At 50.9% G+C, this 23,704-nt stretch overlaps 12 protein-coding genes across 12 annotated transcripts; 4 read left to right on the forward strand and 8 right to left on the reverse strand.

Moving 5' to 3' along the window:
- Window positions 1-42: 42 nt before the first annotated feature.
- On the reverse strand, window positions 43-1,148 carry BDW70DRAFT_72629 (uncharacterized protein). Its single transcript, XM_073744688.1, has 2 exons — window positions 1,047-1,148; window positions 43-983 (listed from the first exon to the last, which is right to left on the reverse strand). Exon 2 carries the CDS (start codon window positions 880-882, stop codon window positions 328-330), a length of 555 nt encoding a protein of 184 aa, XP_073594809.1. The 5' UTR covers window positions 883-983; window positions 1,047-1,148; the 3' UTR covers window positions 43-327.
- Window positions 1,149-1,712: 564 nt separating this feature from the next.
- BDW70DRAFT_72608 (uncharacterized protein) lies at window positions 1,713-2,639 on the reverse strand. The gene has a single exon (XM_073744686.1). It carries the CDS (start codon window positions 2,310-2,312, stop codon window positions 1,824-1,826), a length of 489 nt encoding a protein of 162 aa, XP_073594810.1. The 5' UTR covers window positions 2,313-2,639; the 3' UTR covers window positions 1,713-1,823.
- On the forward strand, window positions 2,640-5,297 carry BDW70DRAFT_72607 (uncharacterized protein). Its single transcript, XM_073744685.1, has one exon. The coding sequence runs from the start codon at window positions 2,968-2,970 to the stop codon at window positions 4,885-4,887; it is 1,920 nt and encodes a 639-aa protein (XP_073594811.1). The 5' UTR covers window positions 2,640-2,967; the 3' UTR covers window positions 4,888-5,297.
- Window positions 5,298-6,987: 1,690 nt separating this feature from the next.
- BDW70DRAFT_161061 (putative ABC transporter) lies at window positions 6,988-9,331 on the reverse strand (the record flags this gene model as incomplete). Its single annotated transcript, XM_073740934.1, has 8 exons — window positions 6,988-7,239; window positions 7,312-7,589; window positions 7,675-7,828; window positions 7,878-7,957; window positions 8,004-8,451; window positions 8,498-8,756; window positions 8,812-9,052; window positions 9,133-9,331. 8 exons carry the CDS (start codon window positions 9,329-9,331, stop codon window positions 6,988-6,990), a joined length of 1,911 nt encoding a protein of 636 aa, XP_073594812.1.
- Window positions 9,332-10,387: 1,056 nt separating this feature from the next.
- BDW70DRAFT_151159 (arginine--tRNA ligase) lies at window positions 10,388-12,448 on the reverse strand (the record flags this gene model as incomplete). Its single annotated transcript, XM_073739259.1, has 3 exons — window positions 10,388-10,805; window positions 10,854-12,160; window positions 12,224-12,448. The coding sequence occupies 3 exons, from the start codon at window positions 12,446-12,448 to the stop codon at window positions 10,388-10,390; spliced, it is 1,950 nt and encodes a 649-aa protein (XP_073594813.1).
- A 409-nt stretch (window positions 12,449-12,857) lies between these two features.
- On the forward strand, window positions 12,858-14,009 carry BDW70DRAFT_138558 (phosphatidylinositol phosphate kinase family protein). Its single transcript, XM_073737235.1, has 2 exons — window positions 12,858-13,169; window positions 13,234-14,009. The coding sequence occupies exons 1-2, from the start codon at window positions 12,906-12,908 to the stop codon at window positions 13,996-13,998; spliced, it is 1,029 nt and encodes a 342-aa protein (XP_073594814.1). The 5' UTR covers window positions 12,858-12,905; the 3' UTR covers window positions 13,999-14,009.
- Window positions 14,010-15,561, reverse strand: BDW70DRAFT_138560 (cytochrome b5 reductase family protein). Its single transcript, XM_073737236.1, has 4 exons — window positions 15,368-15,561; window positions 15,160-15,311; window positions 14,473-15,098; window positions 14,010-14,421 (listed from the first exon to the last, which is right to left on the reverse strand). The coding sequence occupies exons 1-4, from the start codon at window positions 15,370-15,372 to the stop codon at window positions 14,272-14,274; spliced, it is 933 nt and encodes a 310-aa protein (XP_073594815.1). The 5' UTR covers window positions 15,373-15,561; the 3' UTR covers window positions 14,010-14,271.
- A 149-nt stretch (window positions 15,562-15,710) lies between these two features.
- On the forward strand, window positions 15,711-16,710 carry BDW70DRAFT_72721 (GIG1 family protein). Its single transcript, XM_073744690.1, has 2 exons — window positions 15,711-16,059; window positions 16,166-16,710. The coding sequence occupies exons 1-2, from the start codon at window positions 15,939-15,941 to the stop codon at window positions 16,669-16,671; spliced, it is 627 nt and encodes a 208-aa protein (XP_073594816.1). The 5' UTR covers window positions 15,711-15,938; the 3' UTR covers window positions 16,672-16,710.
- A 46-nt stretch (window positions 16,711-16,756) lies between these two features.
- Window positions 16,757-20,795, reverse strand: BDW70DRAFT_72718 (chromosome segregation protein SMC). The gene is made up of 5 exons (XM_073744689.1): window positions 20,610-20,795; window positions 20,387-20,546; window positions 19,131-20,341; window positions 17,185-19,082; window positions 16,757-17,135 (listed from the first exon to the last, which is right to left on the reverse strand). The coding sequence occupies exons 1-5, from the start codon at window positions 20,645-20,647 to the stop codon at window positions 16,843-16,845; spliced, it is 3,600 nt and encodes a 1,199-aa protein (XP_073594817.1). The 5' UTR covers window positions 20,648-20,795; the 3' UTR covers window positions 16,757-16,842.
- A 223-nt stretch (window positions 20,796-21,018) lies between these two features.
- BDW70DRAFT_138563 (uncharacterized protein) lies at window positions 21,019-21,555 on the reverse strand. Its single transcript, XM_073737237.1, has one exon. It carries the CDS (start codon window positions 21,525-21,527, stop codon window positions 21,270-21,272), a length of 258 nt encoding a protein of 85 aa, XP_073594818.1. The 5' UTR covers window positions 21,528-21,555; the 3' UTR covers window positions 21,019-21,269.
- Window positions 21,552-22,868, forward strand: BDW70DRAFT_138564 (serine/threonine-protein kinase RIO1). Its single transcript, XM_073737238.1, has one exon. The coding sequence runs from the start codon at window positions 21,616-21,618 to the stop codon at window positions 22,705-22,707; it is 1,092 nt and encodes a 363-aa protein (XP_073594819.1). The 5' UTR covers window positions 21,552-21,615; the 3' UTR covers window positions 22,708-22,868.
- BDW70DRAFT_72724 (putative arsenate reductase (Arc2)) lies at window positions 22,864-23,646 on the reverse strand. Its single transcript, XM_073744691.1, has 2 exons — window positions 23,296-23,646; window positions 22,864-23,205 (listed from the first exon to the last, which is right to left on the reverse strand). The coding sequence occupies exons 1-2, from the start codon at window positions 23,570-23,572 to the stop codon at window positions 23,021-23,023; spliced, it is 462 nt and encodes a 153-aa protein (XP_073594820.1). The 5' UTR covers window positions 23,573-23,646; the 3' UTR covers window positions 22,864-23,020.
- Between the last annotated feature and the right edge of the window lie 58 nt (window positions 23,647-23,704).

The following is a 23,704-nucleotide window of genomic DNA, read 5'->3' on the forward strand; positions in this document are numbered from 1 at the left end:
TTGAATCGTCGATATCTGAGTCTGTCATGTTTGGTAAATAATCGAATTGTTGAGATCGAGTGACGTAAAGACACTAATGGGTGCTGAGAGCTGTCAAATCAATATCAGCCTCAGAGAGGGATCACCGCCTATCAGAACAGTCCTCTCTTCGCTTTTGCAGTCCGCCCCATGACGAGCTATTGAAAGCACTCCGACATGTCCTTGTCTCGTAAATTCAGCTTACACCGTAGGATTCAGTCCGACTCTGGCTCTATGGCGAGAACCGTATTTGTCGCCCTCGCGAGGCGGAAAAAGGAACGCTCAACGCCCATAGGAGGCTTTCAACAATCAGATGCGGTGTAATCCAGCAAGCAAGCATCCCCTGTCATCAGCGAACAAATACAGGGGAGATCCGACTTGATCGGAGCAATTCACGAGCAGCATCGGGTAAGAGTTTTCTAGTGTTCTTCTCCGACTTCTATGGGGCCGCTTCACCGAGTCTCCTCCACTTGCAGTCGCCATGGTGGAGGCAAATGTTATTGGGCCGCAACAGTCAGTCGTGCATGTCAATAAGGTTGGGCAGCCAGCGGGCGACGGTACCGGAGGCTGGAGTGGCGGATCTTGACTCAAGGCTGATCTGGTGATGCTGTCTGTGTTGGCGGTCTCCCTGAGAAAAAGAAAAACAGAGACCAAGAGTCGAAGAGAGGGAACAGCGAGGCAAGCAATCCGACAGTAGGGACAACCGCCAAAACAATGAGGTTGAGGTAAGAACGGCGTCTGGAGTAGAATAAACAAAGTTCGTCCAAACTGTTCCATGGTTGGTCTCAGCTCAGATCCACGAGCCGTACTGGATCTGTTGATCCAGCGGGGCATCGGTAATTCCACGCCCCATTTATATTTCATCTACTGTACCCTCCGTATTTAACCACATACAGTCCGTATGTGATGGTTAAATCTTGCAGCACCGTGCACTCAGATATACTTGCATCCATATCTCCGAGAAGCTCCGCAGTTACGTGCATTAGACTTGCCAGGACCAGAAACTATACTCTCTGCTGGAAACCTACCTAGTAGGCCCTACTGTGCACCATCTTCTTCAGATTCGCGTAACCTCGAAAGAACTCTAGTATCCATACGCGCTCCTGCTGGTAGTAAACTTTATACTACTTTAAGGAGCAGCAAGGTGGCATTGATGATGGAGTATAATGTTTTGTCTTCCTGACTCGTCACATGTTCCAATCATCGGCTGGAGCACGAGCTGTTGGGAACGTTTCACAATCTTCATAGAAAGCTGTTCTCGAGTGATAGCCCATCACTAGACGGGCCGGTATGCTGCTGTAGCACCCACTGTTCGCGTCCCCAGATGAACGAGGATGAACGGGGAAGAACGGGGCCATTGCTCAGTGAATCACGGTTTCTGGGAGGTGGCGTTTATCCTGGACGCCGTCCATGACCGATTCCGAGTTATGGCCGGGAAACTGGTGACCCTTAAGGCGGCTGAGTCGGTGACTCCTTGCGTCGCAAGTTCGTGCCTGCAACGGCAGGGCCTGTCAGACGTGCGTTTTGTGGTGGAGTAATGCCACTCGCATTGGCCGTAAAGGCCACACCCTTCTGGGGTATGGTTTCCAAGGCCGTTTTGTGTTCCATCCACGATGATGGATATCAAGACGAATATTAAGACGAGAAACTGCATCTGCCTGTTGAGAAACGGATGCCTGGATGACAGCCGCCTGTTAGGCCGGCTTCGATTCGACCACGACGATGGAGGTATATATAGCTGCAGGTAATTGCGAGACGGCGAAGCGTCCAACATCTGATGATCCGATATGGCAGTTAGTGGCAGATCAGGCATCGCTCGACAGCCACTCGCCTCTGCGCGCATCCCCACCTCTTTGGTCGCTCTTCCGGGTTTCTTCGAAAATTCGAAGAGAATTTGAAAAATCGATATTCGTCATCTCGAGTCGAGGATTTGACCCGGCAAGGGATAGAGACGAGACGAGATAGAAGAAATTATTATTACTCCGGCTGGAGTGCGAGCACTTAAAAAGTCTGGCATATCTGCGCGTGCCCTTTCCGCCTCGCTTTTCCTCTGCTTCCCCTCTCTGCGTGTCTGCGTCTCTCCAGTTATCTAGTCGTCCAACGGCACTACTCACTACTGGGTGCCCTTTATTACTGCTGCTATCCTCTCTCGTCTTCTCGCATTCTTCCTTCATCCCATCTCCACACCGAACCCCACCGGGCCCTGTGTCTTCCCCTCTGTCAGGCCCAGATCCAGTCTCAGTCTCCCAAAACCCCTCCAAACAACCGTCGCCGGTTACACTCTGCTGCAGCATTTCGACTTTTTCCTCTTTCTAGCCCTCCACTCACCGTCTGCCAGCCGACTTCTGCAGAATAAGCGCGCTTCCTCGCTCTTCTTTTCCTTTCGCCTGATCCGTTGGTGGATTGGTTCCTGTCCTGTCTGTTCGCTCCCACCCGATTCTCTCCTACCACCCACTTCGTCGCTAGTCCTGCGCCAACTCCTCTTGACCAAACACCTCTTTTATTTTTATTTTTATTTTTTTTCGATGGAGTTACTGCTATCTATGGACGGCTCTGCATCCACTGCTCATCGCTGACAATCAACGATCTAGACGCCCTCTTCATCCACGCCTAACTTGCTGATCTGCACTTGTGGGCTGTGCTTTTGCGACTCGTCTCAAGGAGTGGATTTCTAGATTGAAACTTTCCAGCCAGAAGGGGGGAGAAATTTATCAAGTGGGCATCAGTTGGGAAAAAAAGGAAAAAGAAACAAGAGGATCGGGGAGGAAGAAAATTTTTTCTTTGACTCATTTGGATGAGCAGCAGCAGCGCTAGCTGCTGTGAGTGACCAAAACCCCCCGAAGCCCTGTTGGGTCAACACGTTTCACGTCATCCACAGTGCCTTCACCAAAGCCAGCACCCCCTCCCGCTTGGGGACCCAACTCGGGCCTTGGCCGCCGCCAAAAAGTCATGTCCAGGAAAGCTCCTCTCGCCGCCTCCGTCGAGGAATATGATGAGGACGCCCATGTCAGTCTCCCTGAAACCCGTCAATTCGCCAACGTCACTGCCAAACGCTCCAAGTCTGACTTGAAGAAGTCGGCCAGGGTGCCCTTCGTCGAGGCTGCCAGTGACTCGGGTTACTCTAGCCGCACCGCTGCGACGGTCAACAGCACCCAATCCGCCCCGTCGGGCTCGAGACATCCTCCCGCCCCTCTTAAGGTCGATACATCGCACAAAAAGACTGACCTTGAACGAGTTCGCTCAAGAACAAAAGAACGGCCACGAGATCGTAGCGCCCATCCATCACGGGAGGAGAGAATGCACGCGGGCCCTTACTCGGCCGGCTATCCGCCGGTCCATCTTCCACGGTCACCGTCGGTATCCCACCGACATGAACGAACGTATAATAGGCACTATCCTAGCAACAACTGGGACCCCGAGCAGAGTGTGTATCACCCAGCTGCGCACGCTGAGCCCCGACAAAGAGAGTACCAATATTACTCATCGCAAGCGTCTTCCTACGACTACCCACCGCCGTCTCCCCAGACGTCGCGTTACGCTCCGGCAGCCGTTGTTGTCTCATCCAGTACCCGGCCTCATGGTCGGTCAGCTCGGTCGAACTCCTACCATGCGAATAACAGGCCCGTGAGCCTCAATGGGATGATGCCTTCCATGAACGGGATCATGTACAGTAGCTCTCCGGTTGGCCGATATGACCATGGTCCGCCTCTTTCCTCCTCGGCTTATGCAAACTCCCCCGCCTACTCTCCCGCTCCTTCCGTATACCAACAGTCGCCATACTATCCCTATCCAGATGCCACAAACCCGCCCGAACGTCTGGATCGTTCAATGTCTCGGCCCAAGGAATACCGCCAGCGCCGACCGTCCATATTTGAGCCTCCCGCGATCGACTATGACACTTCCGAGGAAGAGGAGGAAGAAGAGGAAGAGGATGTGGAGGGCGAGTTGATGGAACCATCCCCACCTCCCCCACCTCCTGGACCGCCCCGTCAAGCGCGGCCACGGCACCCCTCTCATTCACTTGATCGTGGGGAAGACGATTACTACCGGTCGATGCCACGGCCGCCACTCAAACAAAGGGCCCCTCCACCTCAGATCATCCAGAAACGGCCCGGGCTACACCACAAGTCAGCTACTGCCCCCTCCATCGTGTCAGAGCGTCGTGGGTCGCGTTCTCTCGACTTCACTGAACTTCAGGATGTTCTCTCTGAGTATGGATACCACCGAGGATCGGGTGGAGGAACTATTATCCCTGAGCGGAACCGGAGCCTCAGGCGTCCTTCAGTCTATCATGATTCGTCCCGATCCGCAGCCCGAGTTGCTGTGGAGCACTCTACCCGTCGGCGGAGACCCAAGGTCTATGATTACGGCCCGGCTGATGAAATTGAAGAGAAGGTGGGGGGTGCAGAGGAATACCAGGCATCTCAGTCTAGCAGGGCCGCAGCACCTTCAATGAGTTTGAGTGACGCCCTGCTCAAGGCCAAAGCGAACTCTCAGGCTGCAAGCGATAGCGGAAGCCAGAAGAGCCGGTCCGCCAGCAGCCGCGGTAGCGGTAGCGATGCTCGTACTCGGCCTGGGAGCGGTGCATTGACCACGACCCGCGCAGAAGACGACGACAACATTGTTATGACGCTAAATGGGGTGACGATGAACTTCACACAGGAATCTCTGGGAGGGAAGCGGATCAGTGTGCGAAGTGGCCAAACTGGAGCTGTCGAATTAAATATCGAGGGCAAGCGTCCAAAGAAGTACTTGACGGGTGGTTCCGAGTATACAACTGCCAGTGGTGGTTCCAGGAAGGGCGACCGCAAGTCTGATCGCGCCAGCCGCCGCTCTAGTCGGTCAACCTACGCTCCTCCTCGTTACTAGTCTGTTGCATCGATTCCTGGCTTTTTGGTTCGATCATAGCCATATCCGGAGTCTTGGCGAAGAATGATGAAAGGCGGACAGTGCGCTTCGTCTGTTTAGTACATTTGTTCTTGTGATTGGATATTTGGGGACAACAAGCAGGGGACCGTGCGAAGCGACGCATCAGTACCTAGCTCCGTGGCCTGATCAAAATCCTGCCCAAGAACTTAAGGAAGGACAGTCGCAGCAAACAGTACGCTTACAATTGTTCAGTACCATGGTTCTCGATGTGGGTAAATTTTGGACAGAAAGCTCGGGATAAGGCAACTAGACGTTGGAATCTTTCCGTTCTTATATTCCTCGGGAACAGCAAAAGTTTGATGGTTTTTGGGTACAAAAAGACTGGCTTTTGAATTGGGAGGTTTCCTCGATTTCTGTTCTGAGCATTGGCTCGATCATACCTCCGCTATGATAAAAAAAAAGCGGGTTTCAGCATAACGTCTGTCATGTTCAACATGATTGTATGATTCTTCATGACCTGCAACGATCCACCTCACGCCTGATGTTTAGTTGATGCTCATGTCTCTCATGTCCTGCCATGCCAAGTTTATGTTTATGGATACGGTTATGTTTTATGTCTGTGTGCATGCTACCATGTTATATGCTCGATATACCTGCATTTACCTGTCTGTATAGTTTTCTTCTGAATAACCCAACTTGTCTCTTCATCGTTTGTTTGCGTTCCTCCGTTATGGTCAGTCAGCATCTTTGAAGAAATGAGCCGGGAGCTGGATGAAAAGATATACCCCTTGTTTTTTGATTCTTGTACTTGGTTAGCAATATGCATCTATCCCTCTTCCAGTTGCTTCCATCTCGATTCTTGCTTCTGTTTCTACTCGTTAATTCCCCATACGCATCCACGTTTTGCCTAGATTATTACCTGTCTTGTAGTCGGATGTGTTGGCCGAGCAAACCATGTCTGACATTATGCCATTTTATGTATTTCATATTGTATCAACCTTGTCTGTTCCCTATATTCATTATAATTCACGCCCCGACAACCCTCGTCAATCTTACAACCCTTTCGCGGGCCACTCTCATACCTATACCATCATAGACCTGCAATTTACCCGACCTTTTGATTTCCTCATCCGTAATCTTTTCTCCATAGTGAACCGCCCACGAAGAGTCATACTAGCTATCTCTATCCTATCCATAGTACTAAATAACAGAGCAGCGGAAGCCAAGAACGGCAATTTGCTTTCTCGAAACTCACTTTCGGAAATATGCAATACAGAAAGACCCTTCGGCAGAACGGCATTAGTCGCGCTTTCAATTTTAACAAAGGAGCTATATTTGAACTAATCATGCTCAAAGAAAAGGTGCGATGAGTCGGCAGACGGAATAAGAAGCTGCTATCTCCTGCGATCTGCACAGGCAGCGAACTGTCAGGAGCGTGGAGCATTGATGGCAGCATCTACCTTTGAGCAATGGATATACCTCCTTAGAACTGGACTGTATGAAAGTTGGGTTGGAGCCTAGACTGGAATAGACCAAGGTGCACTACAGCTCCAGGGTTGCTCGTCACACAGGAGAAAAGAGGCTATAGACAGCCTTTGTCCCTCTTGCTTGAGGTCATCATGCGAATTGAAGGTGAGCTAACAGTAAAATGGAAAGGTGCAATACTCTAAGTACCTAGCTAACCATCCGCCCAACGGAAAGAGCTAACGGCACGGATCGATTTTGGTTGCTTTTGCCTTGTAGAGATGTGGCGCGTTGTATGTGGAGAGGAGGTGCGGTGGTTATTGTCATTGTGGTACCTAGTGGTCGGTTTACACATATATTGATTGCATGTGGTGAAGGGGAAGGAAGAAACAGTCCCTCAGTATATATTTGAATCTAGCGCGAGCCTCCAACTTTCTAGTATATAATAACCACAGCCTCAACCACATTCAGGTTGCAACCTACCCCATCTCAAATTATATAAAATGCCAAATCCACAAAGCCCCAAACCCCCAAGCTAAAATAGTCTACTAAAGTATATACAAAACATATATCAAAACCTTCGTCGTCCTATAACACACCCCAATCCTACCCATTCTTGAGTGATTGGAGGTAAGTTTACGATCTCCTCAAAACCAACACAATATACCCTAACACCCTATAACCTGCGATAATCCCCAGCAGGATCCCGACCCATTTGCCTGTTCGTCCAGTAGCATACCCGTAACTCTCTAGCACTCCTGTCCCGCGAATCTGGCATTGGTATGCGAGATCGGTGACGTACATGCAGTTGCAATCGGACCCGCTCGAAGCACAGGAGTAAATCCGCTCGGCGAACTCGTTGACCATCATTCCCTGAAAGACGTAGGCCTGTTGAAAGACCCAAAAGCGAACGCGTCAATCCCGCGCTACACCCCATGGCGAGAGAAGAGAGATACGTACCTGGTAATCGACGTAATGAAAAACATACTTCCAGAACGGATTGAGAATATTCGGCGACACCAGGAACCCACCAACGCTCATCCAGAGACCATTAGCGAATGCAACGAGGGCAAGTGCTACCACGAAATTCGGGAACATAGATGTCACGAGGACGACGAGGGATTCGGCTGCAACGAGATCGAGAAAGAGCCACATTACCCAGGTGAAGAAGGCTGGGGCGCTGGGGCGGAAATTGGAGAGCCAGTAAGAGACGATGGAAAAGAGGATTGAAATTAGGACTTTAGGGTTTCTATGTCAGTGAGGAAGGACTTTGGATGGACGGACGGGTGGGTCTTGGGGTTCGTGAGAGCCGAGCAGACGTACAGAGGAATGGGAGACCAATAATGAAGTTTGAGATGAGGAATGGAAGAGCGCCGTAAAGACCATTTGCGCGCTCTTTTGTGAAAGTTGCGCGGTCTTCAATGTAGGCTGGGACGTAGGCGACGGCCATAAAACTCATGAAGGCTGATCCAAAGAACTGGATGCTTGTTAGCTGAATCGTACTAGAAGGAGGGCTGCCAACGCACAATTGCATTGATGAAAGGCTGGATATACTCCTGCTCCGTCCCCAAACGTAGCCAGACAGTACCCATCATGATCGCCAAACCTGCACATGTTAATATATTTAAGTATTATGTGGATGCTGAACGTACCCATATACATGACTATACGGATGCCGTACGCCACGACATCGCGATAGCTCTTGATGAGCAAGCGATGCAAGAGCGAGATGGTGATACTGAACAGACCAGGGCGACTGGCCTCATCCACGATAACCCTCCTGCTCCCTTTCTCAGCGAGCTCAGTTCTCTGCTGCGTAAGCCTACTGCTCTCTGGAGATCGCGCCCAGGCAGACTGAATTGCCTCCACATCATTCCTCATAGAATTTTTATCTGACATAAAGTCTGAGCTGACGATTTCGAGGATGAACTCGGCCGGATTTGTCTGAGGAGGGATGGGATATCCAATACTTCCGAAGTACGATGGGACCTGCTTAACAGGGCCATAATAACAGGTTTTTCCACCGGAAAGGAGCAAGAGCTTATCAAACAGTTGGAATGTCGCCGTTGATGGCTGATGGATGCTAGCTATAATGATGAGCTTCGCAAGTTAGTGATGCACCGGCCAGCAATAGCTTTGAACCAACCTTATTAGCCCGCGCCAGCTTCCTAACGTACGAAATAACTTCATAGCTCGCAGTTGAGTCAAGTCCGCTCGTGGGCTCGTCGAGAAATAATATTTTAGGGCAGGTGATGAGCTGACTGGCAACACTAACTCGCCTCTTCTGTCCGCCGCTGATGCCCTTCCTAATCGGTGTCCCGACAAGCGTAGAGGCCTGGTTCTGGATACCGAAAGATTCGAGGAGGGTGTGTATCCTCTCAACACGCTCTGACCTGCTTACGAACCTAAACATTAAGAGAACCATTAGTCAGTTCTACAGTTGTAACGGAAACCACATACCCCGGTAACGATAAGTCCGCTGCAAACTTCAACGTCTCTCGCACAGTCAAACTCCCTATTAGTGCATCCTCCTGCTCAACGTACGAGGTAATTCTGCCAAACGTTGCGTTATCGACCTCGCCGCCATTGACATAAGAATGTCCGGAGGATTTAGCGCCCGATGATGCAACACGACGTGCGAGGACATTCAGAAGCGTTGTTTTGCCGCAGCCCGACGGGCCCATAAGCGCGACAAGCTCCCCTATGCAATGTTAGGTATACAGCGTCAACGCCGTTCTGGCGCGCTTTGCCCCGTGTCTTGCAGATGCGGAGAAAACGAACCTTGCTGCACGCTCCCACTGACACTCTCGATCAGGTTTAAGGGCTGTTTGGTTCTCCGGTCTCTGACTGACACAGTGAGATCATTCCAAGAGAAACTCTGGACAGAATAATTCATGAGAAAGTCATGGCTGCCGGCGTTTTGTTCCACATCGGGAGCATTCAGCCCGTCGCTACTGGAAGAACTGGAGCTGCATGCCATGATTCTGCTTGAGCGGGGCAAAATTGATCGTGGGAGAATTAAAGAGATTCAGGGCAGATGTTTGTCCTTGAATGAAAACAGGCCTTGCAAGCGTCGATGTCGACGCACTTGACTCGAATTCGAGTACAGAGTAAAGAAACCTTGAAATCCGAGCCGTGTACTAGTTCGCAGGGACCAGGGGAGGTCCATTTTATCTGCCGTGTAACGGGGACTAGGCACCCTTTCTTACTTGGGCGGGAAATAAATTTCATAAACGGCGAAATTTATAAACGGCGACAGGGACTGGACGGAGTAAGGGCGAGCCAGGAGTTCAGCGAGGCGTAAGGGCGGGACTTAGTCTCGAGAAGTTGATTCAGTTTGGTCCCCGAGTGCCCGTAGCGCCTGAAACCTGAGGCAGTGACAATCAGCCCTAAACCCCGCGAGAGATCATCTTCCTGTCCAGTTTTCTATTGCTGTTCTCGAATCTCGATGACCGACCGAACAGGCGCCAATTTTCTCCATGCAAGTAAATTGCCCGATTCGTGCGAGGTCTGTTTCAGATCTATGTTTGGCAGATATCTCATTTTCCGTGTCACCACAGCCGTTTCGAGGCAGGCTGAGTCCGACTCCACGATAATTTTTTGCTAGGGTTAGCGTGGTTAGCCTGGCACTGGAAGCAGGGCTCCTATGCGCTCTACTAACGTCCATGTCATCGAGCTGAAAAAACATGTGGTGCTGGTTGGCGGATAATGCATTAGGGGACGCCACAGCAGACGCCGTGCTCGGGGTTTACCTAACTACGGTTCGCCGGCCAACGCGCGAACCAATGTGACCTATGAAGAGAACTGTCTCACGTCCGAATCCCTGACCCTGAAATCTCGGCCAAGGAATTCAGAAACTGGGCCGACTACTGGTGCGCTATTGGATTGAATTGAACATTAAAAGTTAAAGTCGAGAAATTTGTATTCCGCTGTCTGAGATCTAGAAAAATGGATATCCTGTTTTTTATTTGTCGTACGTCGTTTACATCCTGGACAAAACGTCAACATTCACATCACATCCTATAGTAGGTACGACTTACCGGCTGACGGGGCTGAGACCGAGAATCCGCATGCCGTTGTGCAGGACTTGTCGGGCAGCCTCGTACAGGGCTAGACGGGCTTTCTTCAGCTCAGGCTCGCTGCCAATAACCTGAAGAACATCATAACTAGAGCTGATCATGTGAGTCAGGCGGAAGAGGTAGGTGAGGATGGTGGTAGGTTCAAGAGTTTTGTTGGTCATCATGAGAATGTCGTGCCATGACGAGAGCAGGCGGACAAGGTTGATGGCATGGGATTCAGTTAGGAGGTCAAGGTTAGCCGACGGAAGCTCCTCTACATTGGCCTCCGCCTTGCGCAAGATAGAGCAAAGCCTGGAGTGCGCGTATTGCAGGTAAGGACCGGTGTCTCCTTCGAACGATGTCATGGCGTCAAGGTTGAAGTCGTAACCGTTGATACTGTGCTGGCGTTAGATAAGACATAGAAAAAAGGAGTAGAGTACGTACCGTTTGCCAGACATGTCTTGAACCATGACGGAGGTGATACCCAGGATATCAGCCGTCTCTACAGGGTTCTCAATCTGAGCATACTTCTCCTCGTTCTTCTTCATGGTTTCGTGCATCTTGTCGGCCACATCCCTCAATATATCGTCCAAGAACTTCACGGTACCCTTGCGGGTACTCATTCCACGGACCATACCGAAGTTGATGTGCTGGCACCGGCTGGCCAGATCCTTGAAGCCCATGAGCTCTACAATTTTGAACAACTGAGCCAAGTGAAGATCCTGCTGGGCGGCAACAACATAGATCATCTTGTCGAAGTGATAGGCTTCATCACGCTCAAAAATAGCACCAATATCACGCGTCAGGTACAGAGGAGTACCATCCTTTCGGACAATGACGGCCTTTCCGAGCTTCTTGGCACCGTGTTTGGGGAAGTCGACAATGGTTGCGCCATCCGAGTTTTCGGAAACGCCTGTGCTCTGCAGAATTTCATTGGCCTTGGACATGCTTTCCTGTTTAATCTGGGACTCGCCAGAGTAGACATCGTAGTCGATGTTGAGACGAGCATACGTCTCGCGGTACTTCTTAATACTGAGGTCACGGAATCGGCGCCAGAGACTTAGGGCGTCGGCATCACCGTCCTCCATGCTCTTGAAGTAGCGACGAGCATTCTCGTCCTCACTAACATCAACGAGTTTCGCTAGTTCCTGCTCAAGCTCCGAGACGTCCTCGTTCTTCTCCTTCTTCGTCTTGATCTGTTCCTTGAGCTCCTTGATTGGGCCCTCCTGCTCGGAGACAATGTTGTTAATCTTAACATATACCTCGAACAAGTGGTTGATGGGGTCCTGAAGCAGCTTCTGCTCATCACCAAACTTTTTGTATCCATTGGCAAGCAGACCGTACTGTTTGCCCCAGTCACCGAGGTAGTTCATCTTGATGACATCCCATCCCATAACAGTGTAGAGATTGGCCAAGAATCCACCAATGATGGTACTCCGCAAGTGACCGGCGTGGAAGGGCTTCGCGATGTTGGGCGACGAGAACTCGACAATAATCTTCTTCCGGCCTTTAGAGGGGTCCTTGGGGTCTCGCAGACCCTGGTTCCCATTTGATCCGTATGCGGCCTTCTCCTTGAAGATCTGTCCGATGACCCGCTGTGCAAGAGGTTTCTCCTTGAAAAAGAATTGGAGGTGCGTGCCGCCCGGACCTCCGGCAATAGGTGGGTGGATGAGGTCGGATTCTGGGAATTTCTCGGCGAGTTCTTTGCTCAAGTCTGCCGGGCTTTTGCCCTTGATCTGAAGCGACGGGACCTAGTAATCCAGTTCCAGCGTCAGCTTTTGGAACTAAGGTATCATGGTCAGTTGATCGCATACCGGTAAAAGAAGGTCACCCTTGTCCAGAGTGCTCGTGAATTGCAAACGGGGATAGATCTTCTCAGCCTCAATACCCGTGATAGCGCTCAAATGCTCCGAGATGTGCTCACGGTAAACATCGACAGGGTTTAAAGAGGGATAGCTGTTCGGGAACTTGGACGTCTCTGAGGTAGTCTGCAGAGAAAGCGACTCGACCGCCGCAGGGAGAGAATCAGTAGACGCCATGACTGCAGCGCGCGTCGTAAAGAATCGACCGGGATAGGGTTGACGAGAAGTAATAAATTGGCTAGAGGAATAAGGGCAATTCCGCAGTGACCCAATTCGATTCTGTGGACGGTAGGACAGGATACTTCTGCAGAGGATGGTGGAAAATCGTTGAGCCCCGCTAACCAGACTGCGGCCCATAGAGGGGTTTCTTTGAATGCTCCTATCAAGACGGGGGAACTTTTTTTCTCGTCCGATGACTCAAACCGGCAGTTCTTTGCCTGCATCGCCGTCCTGGTTGGGCGGTGAAGGTCACCTTCCCGTGACATTGTCAGGCCCTAGCCCTCTTTTCCAGTAAGGGCATAGAGATGGGCACTGACGTCAACGGTCCAGGCCTGTTTTGCGACAAGACTACTTATCAGAGGTATATGATCTCTCGTAGTCACCACGATAGCCATTCCAACCGTCATCACACAGAATGGCTAATCGCCAGAAGGCTATCGCTCGCGCCATTCAACGCGCCGTGCTGCGCTCAGGAGCGCCCCGAATCTCTCTCATCCAACGCATCCTATCATTCTTCCGCATCTTCTACCTAACTCTAATCCGCTACGAGCAGGAGCTGTTCTACAACCTGCGCGCAAAAGTATGGAGACTATCTGAAGAGGAATACTTATCCTGCTTCAAGAATGATGGGAAATCACCAGCCTTGATCCCGATGGGCGATCTGGGCTTTTCAGGCTCCGTATGTGATCCAACCCATACTATTGACCTCTCTTGAGAACGGCGCCTAACATATGTCTTAACAGACATTCTTCCGCACTGCCAACTCGGCATTTCTGGTAAAAAGCGTTCCGCGGCACTTTGAACACTCATTTTTCCGCAACGATCTCTTGAAGCCATACTACGACTACATGCAAACATACCCAGAGTCCCTCCTCGTCTGGATAACAGACTACATCTATGCCCCATATAGCTCGATTGGGAGCATTCTCCGGACGTCACCCGCGCACCATATAATAATGGAAAACCTACTCTACGGGAAAGAAGACGACGGCAACGCGGACAAATGGGAAACGTACGACCTCAAACCAATCGACTACTTCTACCCCGAGCGCGACCTAGTTCCCGAGCAGCTTGTCAGCGAAGATATTATTTCACGTTTAGCAGACAAGTTCGAGGATAAGGTTCGGTTATCACGAGAGGACTACGAGGCCGTGAAGCGAACGTTGGATAAGGATACGGCGTTCCTTGCGTCGGCGAATATCGTCGACTATTCGCTGTTCTTGGTGCGCTTCCCCGCTTCCTCGAATCCTGGGCGGCTTGGAAGGAAGACACAGTGGCGTGTAGGGGTGTCTTCTGCGGATGGGAAGTGGAAGTACCGGAGTGTCATCTTAGACTTCTTTTGGGCCAAGCATACGCTGCATGCGCAGGCAATGACAGGTGCGGTGCAGGCGTTTAATATATTCGGCCGACAGGGCCCAATGAGCATTACAACCACGGCAGAGGAATATCGCGAGAAGTTCTTGACCATGGTTGATGAGATGATGGAGGTATATGCGCCACAAGAGTAACGACAGTAACGAATTTGTTATTAGCTTTTCCTTCTGACAATGTCTATACAATAGTTCTAATACTTATCAAGCGAGATACTTAATCAAAACACTTTGAACGTTACCCATTTCCCGTACTAACATAACAGTGTCGTTATATGTGATGACTTGGTCGCGTCTTGGGTTGGCGCCGATTATAGTACCTCTAACCGCTCCAATGTTATACCTTTTAAGGTTCATGCAATCGGATGCGCAGGTTTAGCATATATTGCCATGAATATTGATGTTCTGTGCTTAGAAGCAGAAGACCTGGTCCTCCAGCTTGCTGACGGGACGGGCCTTGGTGTAGCCGAGAGATTCGGTGGCCTTCTTCATGGCGCTGACCATAGGAGGAGGACCACAGAGGAGGATCTTGATGTCGCTGGCGGGAGCAGGGAGACGTTCCTAAAATAGCAAATTAGCGAGTGCGCCTAGCTACCAGGAAGGTAAACTAACCTTGATCATGTCAGGGGTCACAAAGCCAACACCACCAGTCCATCCCTCAGGCGGGTTGTTGAGAACGTAGTAGATGCGGAATCCATCATCCTCAGCAGCAAGCTTCTCAAGCTCGTCCTTGAGAAGGATATCATCGGGGTTGACGTTGGCGAAGATCAAGTCCACCTGCGTGGTGTCGTTTCCGCCATTGCGCGGGCGGTTGCGAATAATGGCCTTGATGATCTGGAGCATCGGAGTGATACCAGTACCGCCGGCAATCATACCAATGTGACGGCACATGTTGGGGGTGTAGACCATGGCGCCCTTGGGCCCGCGAACTTTCATGGTATCGCCAACCTTCAGGGTAGTTAGGTACTTAGAGATGTTACCCTGGGGGTAAGCCTTGACGAGGAGGTCGAAGTAACCGGCTTCATTATCGGAGGAGATGGGGGTGTAGGAGCGCACAACCTCCTTAGGCTGCCCTTCGATAGTGGCGGCAAGAGAGATGTGCTGGCCGATGGGAAGGCCGAGAATATCGGTGGGACGGGGCAGAGAGAAGCGGTAAATGGTCACGTTGTGGGAGATATCGTTCTTTTCCTTCAGAACGAAGTTCTGGAACTCGTTGGGGTTGAGGACTTTCCTGGGCTCTGCACGTCATGTCAGCCCACATCCACGGAAGATATGACCATTCGGTACTGCTGCACTTACTGCTGCTACCGCCGACAGACAGCTTCCATGCAATGAAACCTGCAGTTAGGGCCACGGCAAAAGGAACCCATTCCTTCTTCAGAATGAACGTTCCGACGACCAGAAGAGCGGAAGGAGCGTAGACCCCGGTGATGTTCTCGAGCGATAGAGCACTGAGACAGGCAACGGTCAGCAAATAGTGGGATCTTCCGCGATGCATAAAGTTCACCTCATTTTGACGATTGGTGATTCCTCCAACTTTCAGACACAAAAAGAAGAAGAAGGCAAGACGAAGAAGAAGGGGAAAGGGCGTGAGACGCCGGGGCGGATTTGCAGAAAATCAGCTTTTTGGAGCTCGGGGAATTGGGGAATCAGATGTTGGCGCGGGTATTGTGACGGTAAATACGCTGCCCTCGTCCCGCACGCCGGCCGCCTTCTCTACCGAGCTTGTAGGACGAGTTATGGAGTCTTCCAAACCAGCCAGTAAAGAAACTCTACGATTGTAAATTGAATACTTCAGCCAGGATTCAATGTAAATTGATGATAGAGATAAAGTACTGAGTAGTTGGGGTGGCAGCGCAGTGCGGAATCCCAATCCCAGCTGTTGAGACGCTGACTTGCAGCACAGGTTACCGTGCTAAGTGGTGTCTGTGACTCCGATGGATCCCCGCAGAGGGGACAGAATCACCGCATTTGCCTCTGCTCAATCCTGCCTGCTAGAGGACTTATTTCCGCACTGATCCTGATTCCGTTGCCTATCTCGACCATATTTTCCGAGAGCCTAGTTCCCCTCATCCACCATGACCGTGTCTGTGGAAGAAGAGCCCGCCTTCAATCTCACAGATGTAGACCGGGCCGTCCTCGCTCAAACAGACGAGGAATTCGCATATCATGGTTGGGAGGAGCTCAAAGATATCATTGGTATCTATCTTACCCCATTCTCTTCCCTTCCCTTCCCTTCCCTTCCCTTCCCAAAGGGCATTGTTGCTCGACAGTCAACAGTGATAAAAAGCTAACCCCCGCAAAGCACGAGGCGATCTCGGTATCCTCAAGCGGAAACCCTCCGATCTGGTCCGATATCTGGCCTGGACCAAAGAAACTAAGGCCAAGTATGGCACAATCATCAACTATATCTGCCAGCGGCGGCTAGGGTGGCAGTTGCCGACGGAAGGGCCCAGCTTCAACAACCCGATCCCCTTTGCCGACCCCGCAGACTACAAGATTCTCCGCAACGACTGGCCCTACGGACTAGCTAAGGGGATCGCGCATTTGGTCGTGTGGTCGCGAACGCCGATCCCCGTGCAAGATGCGGACGGGGTCATTACGGCGGAGAGCCATGCGCTGATTGAGAATTTCGTGCAGCGAACGTTTGTAGATAGGCTGGCAAGGGAGGATGGAGTAAAGAATCCGCAAGACCGGGTTCTGTGGTTCAAGAATTACATCGCCCTGCAGAGCGTGAGGGGGTTGGAGCATGTTCATATTCTTCTTAGAGATGTTCCTGATCGGTTTATATATGAGTGGACGGGTGAATGATGGTATACATAGAGTACCAAGACTAGACAGACATGATACAAAATCAAATGCCTCAGACGTGCTAGATTGGGAATCCTGAAAACTGGTAAAGTACAGAGATATTGAGCATAAATGATAGAAACATGGTAAACACCGTGACTTCCTCTTAGGGAGCTGATCATCACCATCATCTTATGACTTCTGCTCCTCGACAAATTTGAGTGCCTCTTCTCTTGACACGACGTCGATTGTACTAGCCTTTTGTCGGAAGCTAACTCCGTAGCACTTCTCGGCGACATGCAGCATCTCTGGTCGGAAGGTCGTGCAAATGAACTGTCCGTTCGTGGAGTCGGAAATGGTTTTCAGCATCTGTGCAACAGCAGTTCTGTACTGGGCGTCCAGGTTCGCGTCGATCTCGTCAAAGAGATAGAATGGCGCTGGGTCACAAGCCTGAATAGCGAAGACCAAGGCAAGCGCACAAAGACCTGTCTTTGTTAGAATAATGGGATACATGAAATGGGGACAGGGACTTACTCTTCTGCCCTCCACTAAGCTGTTGGATGCGCTGCTGGTCGTCATGCTTGCTGTTGAAACTGACGCTGATTCCGACTCCGACATAGTTCTCCACGCTGTGCTTCGCTCCCTCATCCTCTGACTCAAGATCGTCCTCCGCCGGCTGAGTACGATCTGTTTTACGTTGGATGATCAAACGCCCTCGGCCGGCAGGAACAAGTTTCTCAAAGATAGTAGCGAATTCACGAGACACCTGCTTGAATGTTCTCTCAATCGCTTCGTCCTTTCGTTGATCTAGCACAGAGATCAAGTCATCGATAGACTTTTGCGAAGCGTCAAGTTCCTCCCTCCGACTGGTAAGTGTCTCTCGCTGCTTGGTGAAGTTGTTGTACTGCTCAAACGCTTTCTTGTTGACATGGGCATATTTCTTGAGTGCCTCATTCACCTTGTGCAGCTTCTTAACAACCGTGTTGGAGTCTGTATTCTTGTACTTGGTGAATGCTTCATCCGGCAAGACCCCAAGGTCACGGATATTGGCAGCACATTCAGCCGCCTGCTTCGTCAAGGCTGCCTTCTTCTGCATACTCTTCTCCATGCGACGTTGATGCTTCTCGATGGACTTAGCGAGCTCCTCCAACTCCCGTCGGGACTCCGAATTTCGTTGGGTAAGTTCCGTCACGCGTGAGTTTGCTTGTTCCATAGACTCGTCTACCTGCGCAAGCCTTTGAGCAAGCTTGTCCAAGACCTTCGTCAGGCGCTTCTGCTCGCGCTGTGTTTCCTTGATGTTCCCTTGGCCATCCTCATCAGCTATATCTGCGTCTTGGGCCAGGAGCTGGTCTAGGCGAGGGTTCAGGTTCTCCCGCAGCTCGACCTCCAGCACTGACTTTCGAGTCTCCAGCTCACTTCGCTTGCCGGAAAGCGCTTGATATTCTCGACGGTATTCTTGAACATCAGTGTTCAAAGACTCAAGGCGGGCCTCTTCTTCGTCGGTAAGAGCCTTTTGGAATGGCGACGAGAGTTCGGCTTCGAATGCGTCGACTTGATCCTTTAGAGCAGTAAGGTTGCCTTCGATGTTCCGAAGAGCTCTCCGTTTGGCGTCCAGACTATCATTTTGCTTCTGTAGAAGGTCGCGCTTGCTCCTCAATTCTTGGCGTAACGGCCCACTGCTGTTTTGTACCTGGTGCCTTTGCTGTTCCAGTTTCTGTAACTCACCGACAGCCCTAGTAATGAGCTGGTCAAGCTCCTCAAGCTCTTTGCGGATTTCGCTTCCGCGGCTCTTCTTAGTTTCATACTCGTCCCTCCACTTGGCGAGGTTCTTCACCGCGTCGAGACGAGATTGCCGTGAGTCGTGGAAACCTCCGGTAAGAGCACCTCTCTTATCAGAGCGATCTCCCTCTGGTGTGATGGCGTTAACTCCGTGGCTTCGGGCATACTGCGAAGCAACCTGAAGATTAGGACAGATGATTGTTTTGCCGAATACATGTTGAAAAGCCTTTTCATATGCACGGTCATATTGTAGCTTCTCAATCATTGGAATCGTGTCGCTGGCTTTGGGCATATTGAGCGGCTTGGTTCTGAGCCGGTTTAGAGGCATAAAGGTGACTCTTCCTGCCTTTTCATGCTGAAGAATTTCGAGGACTTTAGTAGCAGTATCGTCTGTATCAACAACGTAGTGAAACAAACTCTGGCCTGCTGTAACTTCAACAGCAGTGCGGTATCTGTCGTTCACCTCGAATAGCTCTGCAAGTGTGCCGTAAACACCTTCCAAATTGTGCTGTCGTTTAATCCTCCGTACAGCAGCAATACCACGGCTGGTATTGTGATCCATCATCTGAGACAAATTGCGCTCTGCACGATCAACTTCGTTTGAAGCATTGATTAGAATCGAGTCAAGTTTTGCTTCCTCTCGCCAAAGTTCCCTATGAATAGTCAGCGTTGCACATGAGGTTCGAGGCCAATGAACATACTTCCTCTGGTCCATGAGCCTGTCTCTTTCATCCTTGGCCGCTTGTACTTGTTGTTCCACGATCTGAATAGTATCGCCCCTCCCATCGATCTGCTGACGCAGGCGTTCCGTTTCCGGCTCTAAGAGAGCAATGTCATTCTCGATATCCTTAATATCTTCCTGTGTCTGCGACAACACGGACTGTACGCTCGATATAGAAGCGTTATTATTCTTTATCTCCGCTTGCAGCCACTTATCCCGCTCAGACTTGTTCTTGAAGCGTGAATTTCGGCCCTGCTTAGCATACAGCCTTTGGCGGGCCGTTTCAGCTTCTGTAAGTTTAGCTCTGGCAGAGTCTTCTGCGTCTTTGGCCGAAATGAAACGGGGAATGAGCTCTTTGAGTTCTGTCTGGCGCTCTTCAATTGCCGATTGGACAGCTTTCAAGTTTTTGTCATGGCGTGTTTTTGACTCTTGGGCAGCAGCCTGATTATCCGATAGCGACTTAGCTTGTAGTTCTACTTGAGCAAGTGCCTTGGACGCTTCGCGTCGTTCGTCTTCCAGCTGCGCTTTATCAACCTTGAGAAACTCAATCTGTTGTTTGCACTCGGCGATCTCCGCATCGACCTGGGCCATTTCCTTCTCTCCTTGAATGAAACGGTCGCGATTGATGTCAGTATCCTCAACACCAGTTTGTCTCTGTTCTTCGAGGCTGTCTAAAAAGCTAGCAATTTCTTGCTGCTCGCGAGAGTAGATTGTGTATTCCAAGCACCTTCGCTCTTTATCCTTCTCTTGGAAATTCCGCAATTCGTCCTTCTCCTCTTCAAGCTCTGCCAGCCGTTCGTTAATAAAGTCTAATAGCTCATCAATTTTCTCTCGTTTGCTGTTCGTCTCGTGCATGATTTTCAGAGACTCCGCACGTCGTGCCTCGTAAACTTGGGTTCCGGCGACTTCTTTCAAAAGGTTTAGCCGCTCAGAATCCTTCATATTTGTAAGAGCCGTGACCCGACCCTGCGGCACGATATAGTACGGGTTGGATCGCGAGAAACCGGCTGACTCAAGTAGGTTCATTACGTCGTTTTTCGTCGCATTCTTCCTATCGAGAGTGTATTCATCTTTCTTGAGACCAATTGTTCGGCGGAGGACGAGCTCGGGCTTTCCGGTAGGGAATCGCTCGTCGGAGTTATCAAAAATAATCTCAACATACGCCGACATGACCGCTGAGCCGGAACCTTCCTACTCGCTATAAGCTTGAATCCCAAAGGACAGGACGCCACATACGTGTAAGAGAGCCTGTCGCTCTTCTCTGCCTAGGTGAGTGTAGGCATCGCTGAGTACGAAACGAATGGCGGCGAAAAAGTTACTCTTTCCGGAACCATTGCGGCCGACGATGACATTATGTTTGGGCGAGAAGGGTTCAATGATCGTTTGATCCTTGTAGCTTAGGCATTACAGCCATATTAGTCGCGACTCGACAGCGACAAGTTGCGCTAGAAAGACTTACCTCTTGAAGCCCTGGATGATAATCTGCTTGACATACATCTTGACCGATACGCGAATATGAAGAATCGCGGTTGTCTACAGCATCACGCGAATAAGACCACCAGATCAAGTCTTATAACCAGGGCTTATGTTTCAGAGTAGATTGGTGTGCCAAAAGATGGCGTTAAGGGCCTTTCGTCGATTCAAGCGTCAATGCCTCGACGTGCGACAGCCTCAACACTTGAGACGCGATCAACGCGTTTGTCTTCCGCCAGCGGGGTTCTGCCGGGCGGTCAAGACAATCATGTCCACCCACAGCTCGTCCAATCAGCAGCTCGGAACCGATAAGGCACTTTTTTCTACCTAAATTTCTTGAGCACAATTGATCCATATTGATCCCTCTTCAATCATCGGCCAGGGAGTAATCGGACTCTACCGTTATCATGACTTCAGATTCGACTATTCAGGCCGCTTCCCCAGCCGAAGGCTTATATCCATCTCACACATACGTCCCCAACAAAGGCTATGCCAACGAAGACGGCACCGTCCCCGCTATGGCGGGGCAAGACCTAACGCCTGAAGACGAAGATTACGAAGATGATGAATACTATGATGACATCTTCGAAGAGGAGCTAGATGAAGGAGACTTCAGCTCTTCAAACCCCGCAGACCTCACAAAAGCCTATAATCGCCAAAGGAGAGTCAACGAGCTCGCGGCCGATCCGAACGCCCCCAAGTGGACATATCCCAAAACGAACACACAAAAGCCTACCGTCAACACGTATGCATCCGTCGATGATGAGATTAAGTCGCTGACTCGACATGCCGCTAAAATCAAGCTTGACAATGTGCAGTCCGGGCTGGCAGTGCGCGGTGGCAGTGGCACCGATAGGGCGGACAGAGCCACCTCCGAGCAGGTGCTGGATCCCCGGACACGCATGATTCTTCTGCAAATGATTAACCGCAACATTGTTTCTGAAATTCATGGATGTCTGTCAACTGGAAAAGAGGCCAACGTATACCACGCCATGCTACAACCCGAGGACGATTTCGACGCCGCGCCGATCCACCGTGCTATCAAAGTCTACAAGACGAGCATTCTGGTTTTCAAGGACAGGGACAAGTACGTTACTGGAGAGTTTAGATTCCGTTCAGGATACAACAAGAGCAACAACCGAGCGATGGTCAAGCTGTGGGCCGAGAAGGAAATGCGCAACCTGCGGAGGATATACGCCGCTGGCATTCCTTGCCCTGAGCCCATCAACCTGCGACTCCATGTTCTAGTTATGGGCTTCGTCGGAAACTCTAAGGGCATTGCTGCTCCACGCTTGAAAGATGTTGACTTCAATATCCCGGACCCGGAAACCAGATGGCGTGAGCTCTACATCGACATGCTAGGGTATATGCGTGTGATGTACCAGACTTGTCACTTGGTCCACGCTGATCTTAGCGAGTACAACACTCTCTATCATAACAACAAACTATACGTTATCGATGTCAGTCAAAGTGTGGAGCACGATCACCCACGCAGTCTCGAATTCCTGCGTATGGATATAAAGAACGTCAGCGATTTTTTCCGCCGGAAAGGCGTCGTAACCATCTCCGAGCGGGTTGTTTTCGAGTTCATCATTTCTGCCGAAGGCCCGGCCACTGTGACGGATGAGCTGCATGATGCTGTGGAGAAGCTTTTCTCACTCGAACCCGAGGCTGCTAACGAGGTCGATACTGCTGTCTTCCGTCAACAGTACATTCCCCAGACACTGGATCAAGTCTACGATTATGAGCGTGATGCGGAAAAGGTAAACGCTGGCGAAGGTGATGATCTTGTGTACCGGGATCTCCTGGCCCGTGAGAAACCCTCAGCTCCCACGGACGACGAGTCTGAGACCGGCACCGAAGTCAGCGGCGGCGTCTCTATTGCAGAGTCTGGCTCTGAAGATGAAGAAGCAAGGGATCCTTTCGAGAAGAAACCCCCTCGAGGAAAGCGTTTCGAGGACAAGGAGTCTAAAAAGGAGCATAAGAACAAGGTCAAAGAGGAGAAGCGCGAGAAGCGGGCCAACAAGATGCCGAAGCACCTGAAGAAGCGTCTCGTCTCGTCGTCCTCTAGGAAGCGCAAGTGAGCAGCTGGACCCTATCACTTAATCCATGCATCTTGACCGTGCGTCAACTTTGTCTTTCAGCTGCGTCTGGTCCCACACAGGTGACACTCGCACTTCAAGCACATGAACCGCTACACTACCTCGAACAAGTAGATCGGTTCCCCATTCGGCGCATGCCATCAGTCCCCGGCAAAGGACAATAGCGCCCTCGACGCCTGTCTAGGCGCCGACAAAATATATTAGATCTCAAGATCTCCAGTTTAGAGCCACAAAAACCAAATCAACCATAGAAGGTATTCATCCGTACGGATCTTCCGAGAGTAGAAGCGTATTCTTATTTCTCCCACACAGCTCTATCATATCCCTCCATCAACGCCGTATACTCCTCCCCATCCCTAACCCACCCTTTAATCCCGCCCTCCAACTTCCAACTCTTGGTCTCACTCTCCTCAACACCCTGCTGCCGCAGGTAATCCGCAAACCACCCCGCCGCGCGTGTTCCGCGACCTTGAGAGGACCCTAAACACAACGAGAACAAGCGCGGGTCAGTCACCGACCGCCCTGAGCCATTGAAACACCAATAATGAAAAACGGCGACATGAGACATACCACAATAGAAGATCACGTCTTTCACCCCCGCACTCCTCACGAGGTTAAACAACGTCGGCAGAGTCGGATACAGGCTCTGCGCCGGCAGATTGAGAGAGCCCTTGATTGTTCCACCTTCAAAGTCAGTCCTGCGGAGGTCGACGAGCAGGAAGTCTGTGCCGGGTGTTCTGTTGCTGCCGGGCTGGAGCCACTGTAGCAGCGTTGGGCGTGGGAGGGAGGCCGGGTCTTCGGTCTGGGGGCTGGGGAAGGCGGCGTGCCAGGGCTGTTCTTCCGACATTCTCTAAGTGAATTTAGAGGTCGTTTGAACTATAAAGGCTTGAAATGGGACAAGTGGACTAAGCGTTGTGGTAGTTCAGTGATGGTTTACACTTCGGGAGTATGTATAGCTGTTGAAATGTCACTGCGGGGT

Source organism: Aspergillus foveolatus (assembly GCF_047715535.1).
Source record: "Aspergillus foveolatus strain CBS 279.81 unplaced genomic scaffold BDW70scaffold_33, whole genome shotgun sequence".
NCBI lineage: Eukaryota > Fungi > Ascomycota > Eurotiomycetes > Eurotiales > Aspergillaceae > Aspergillus > Aspergillus foveolatus.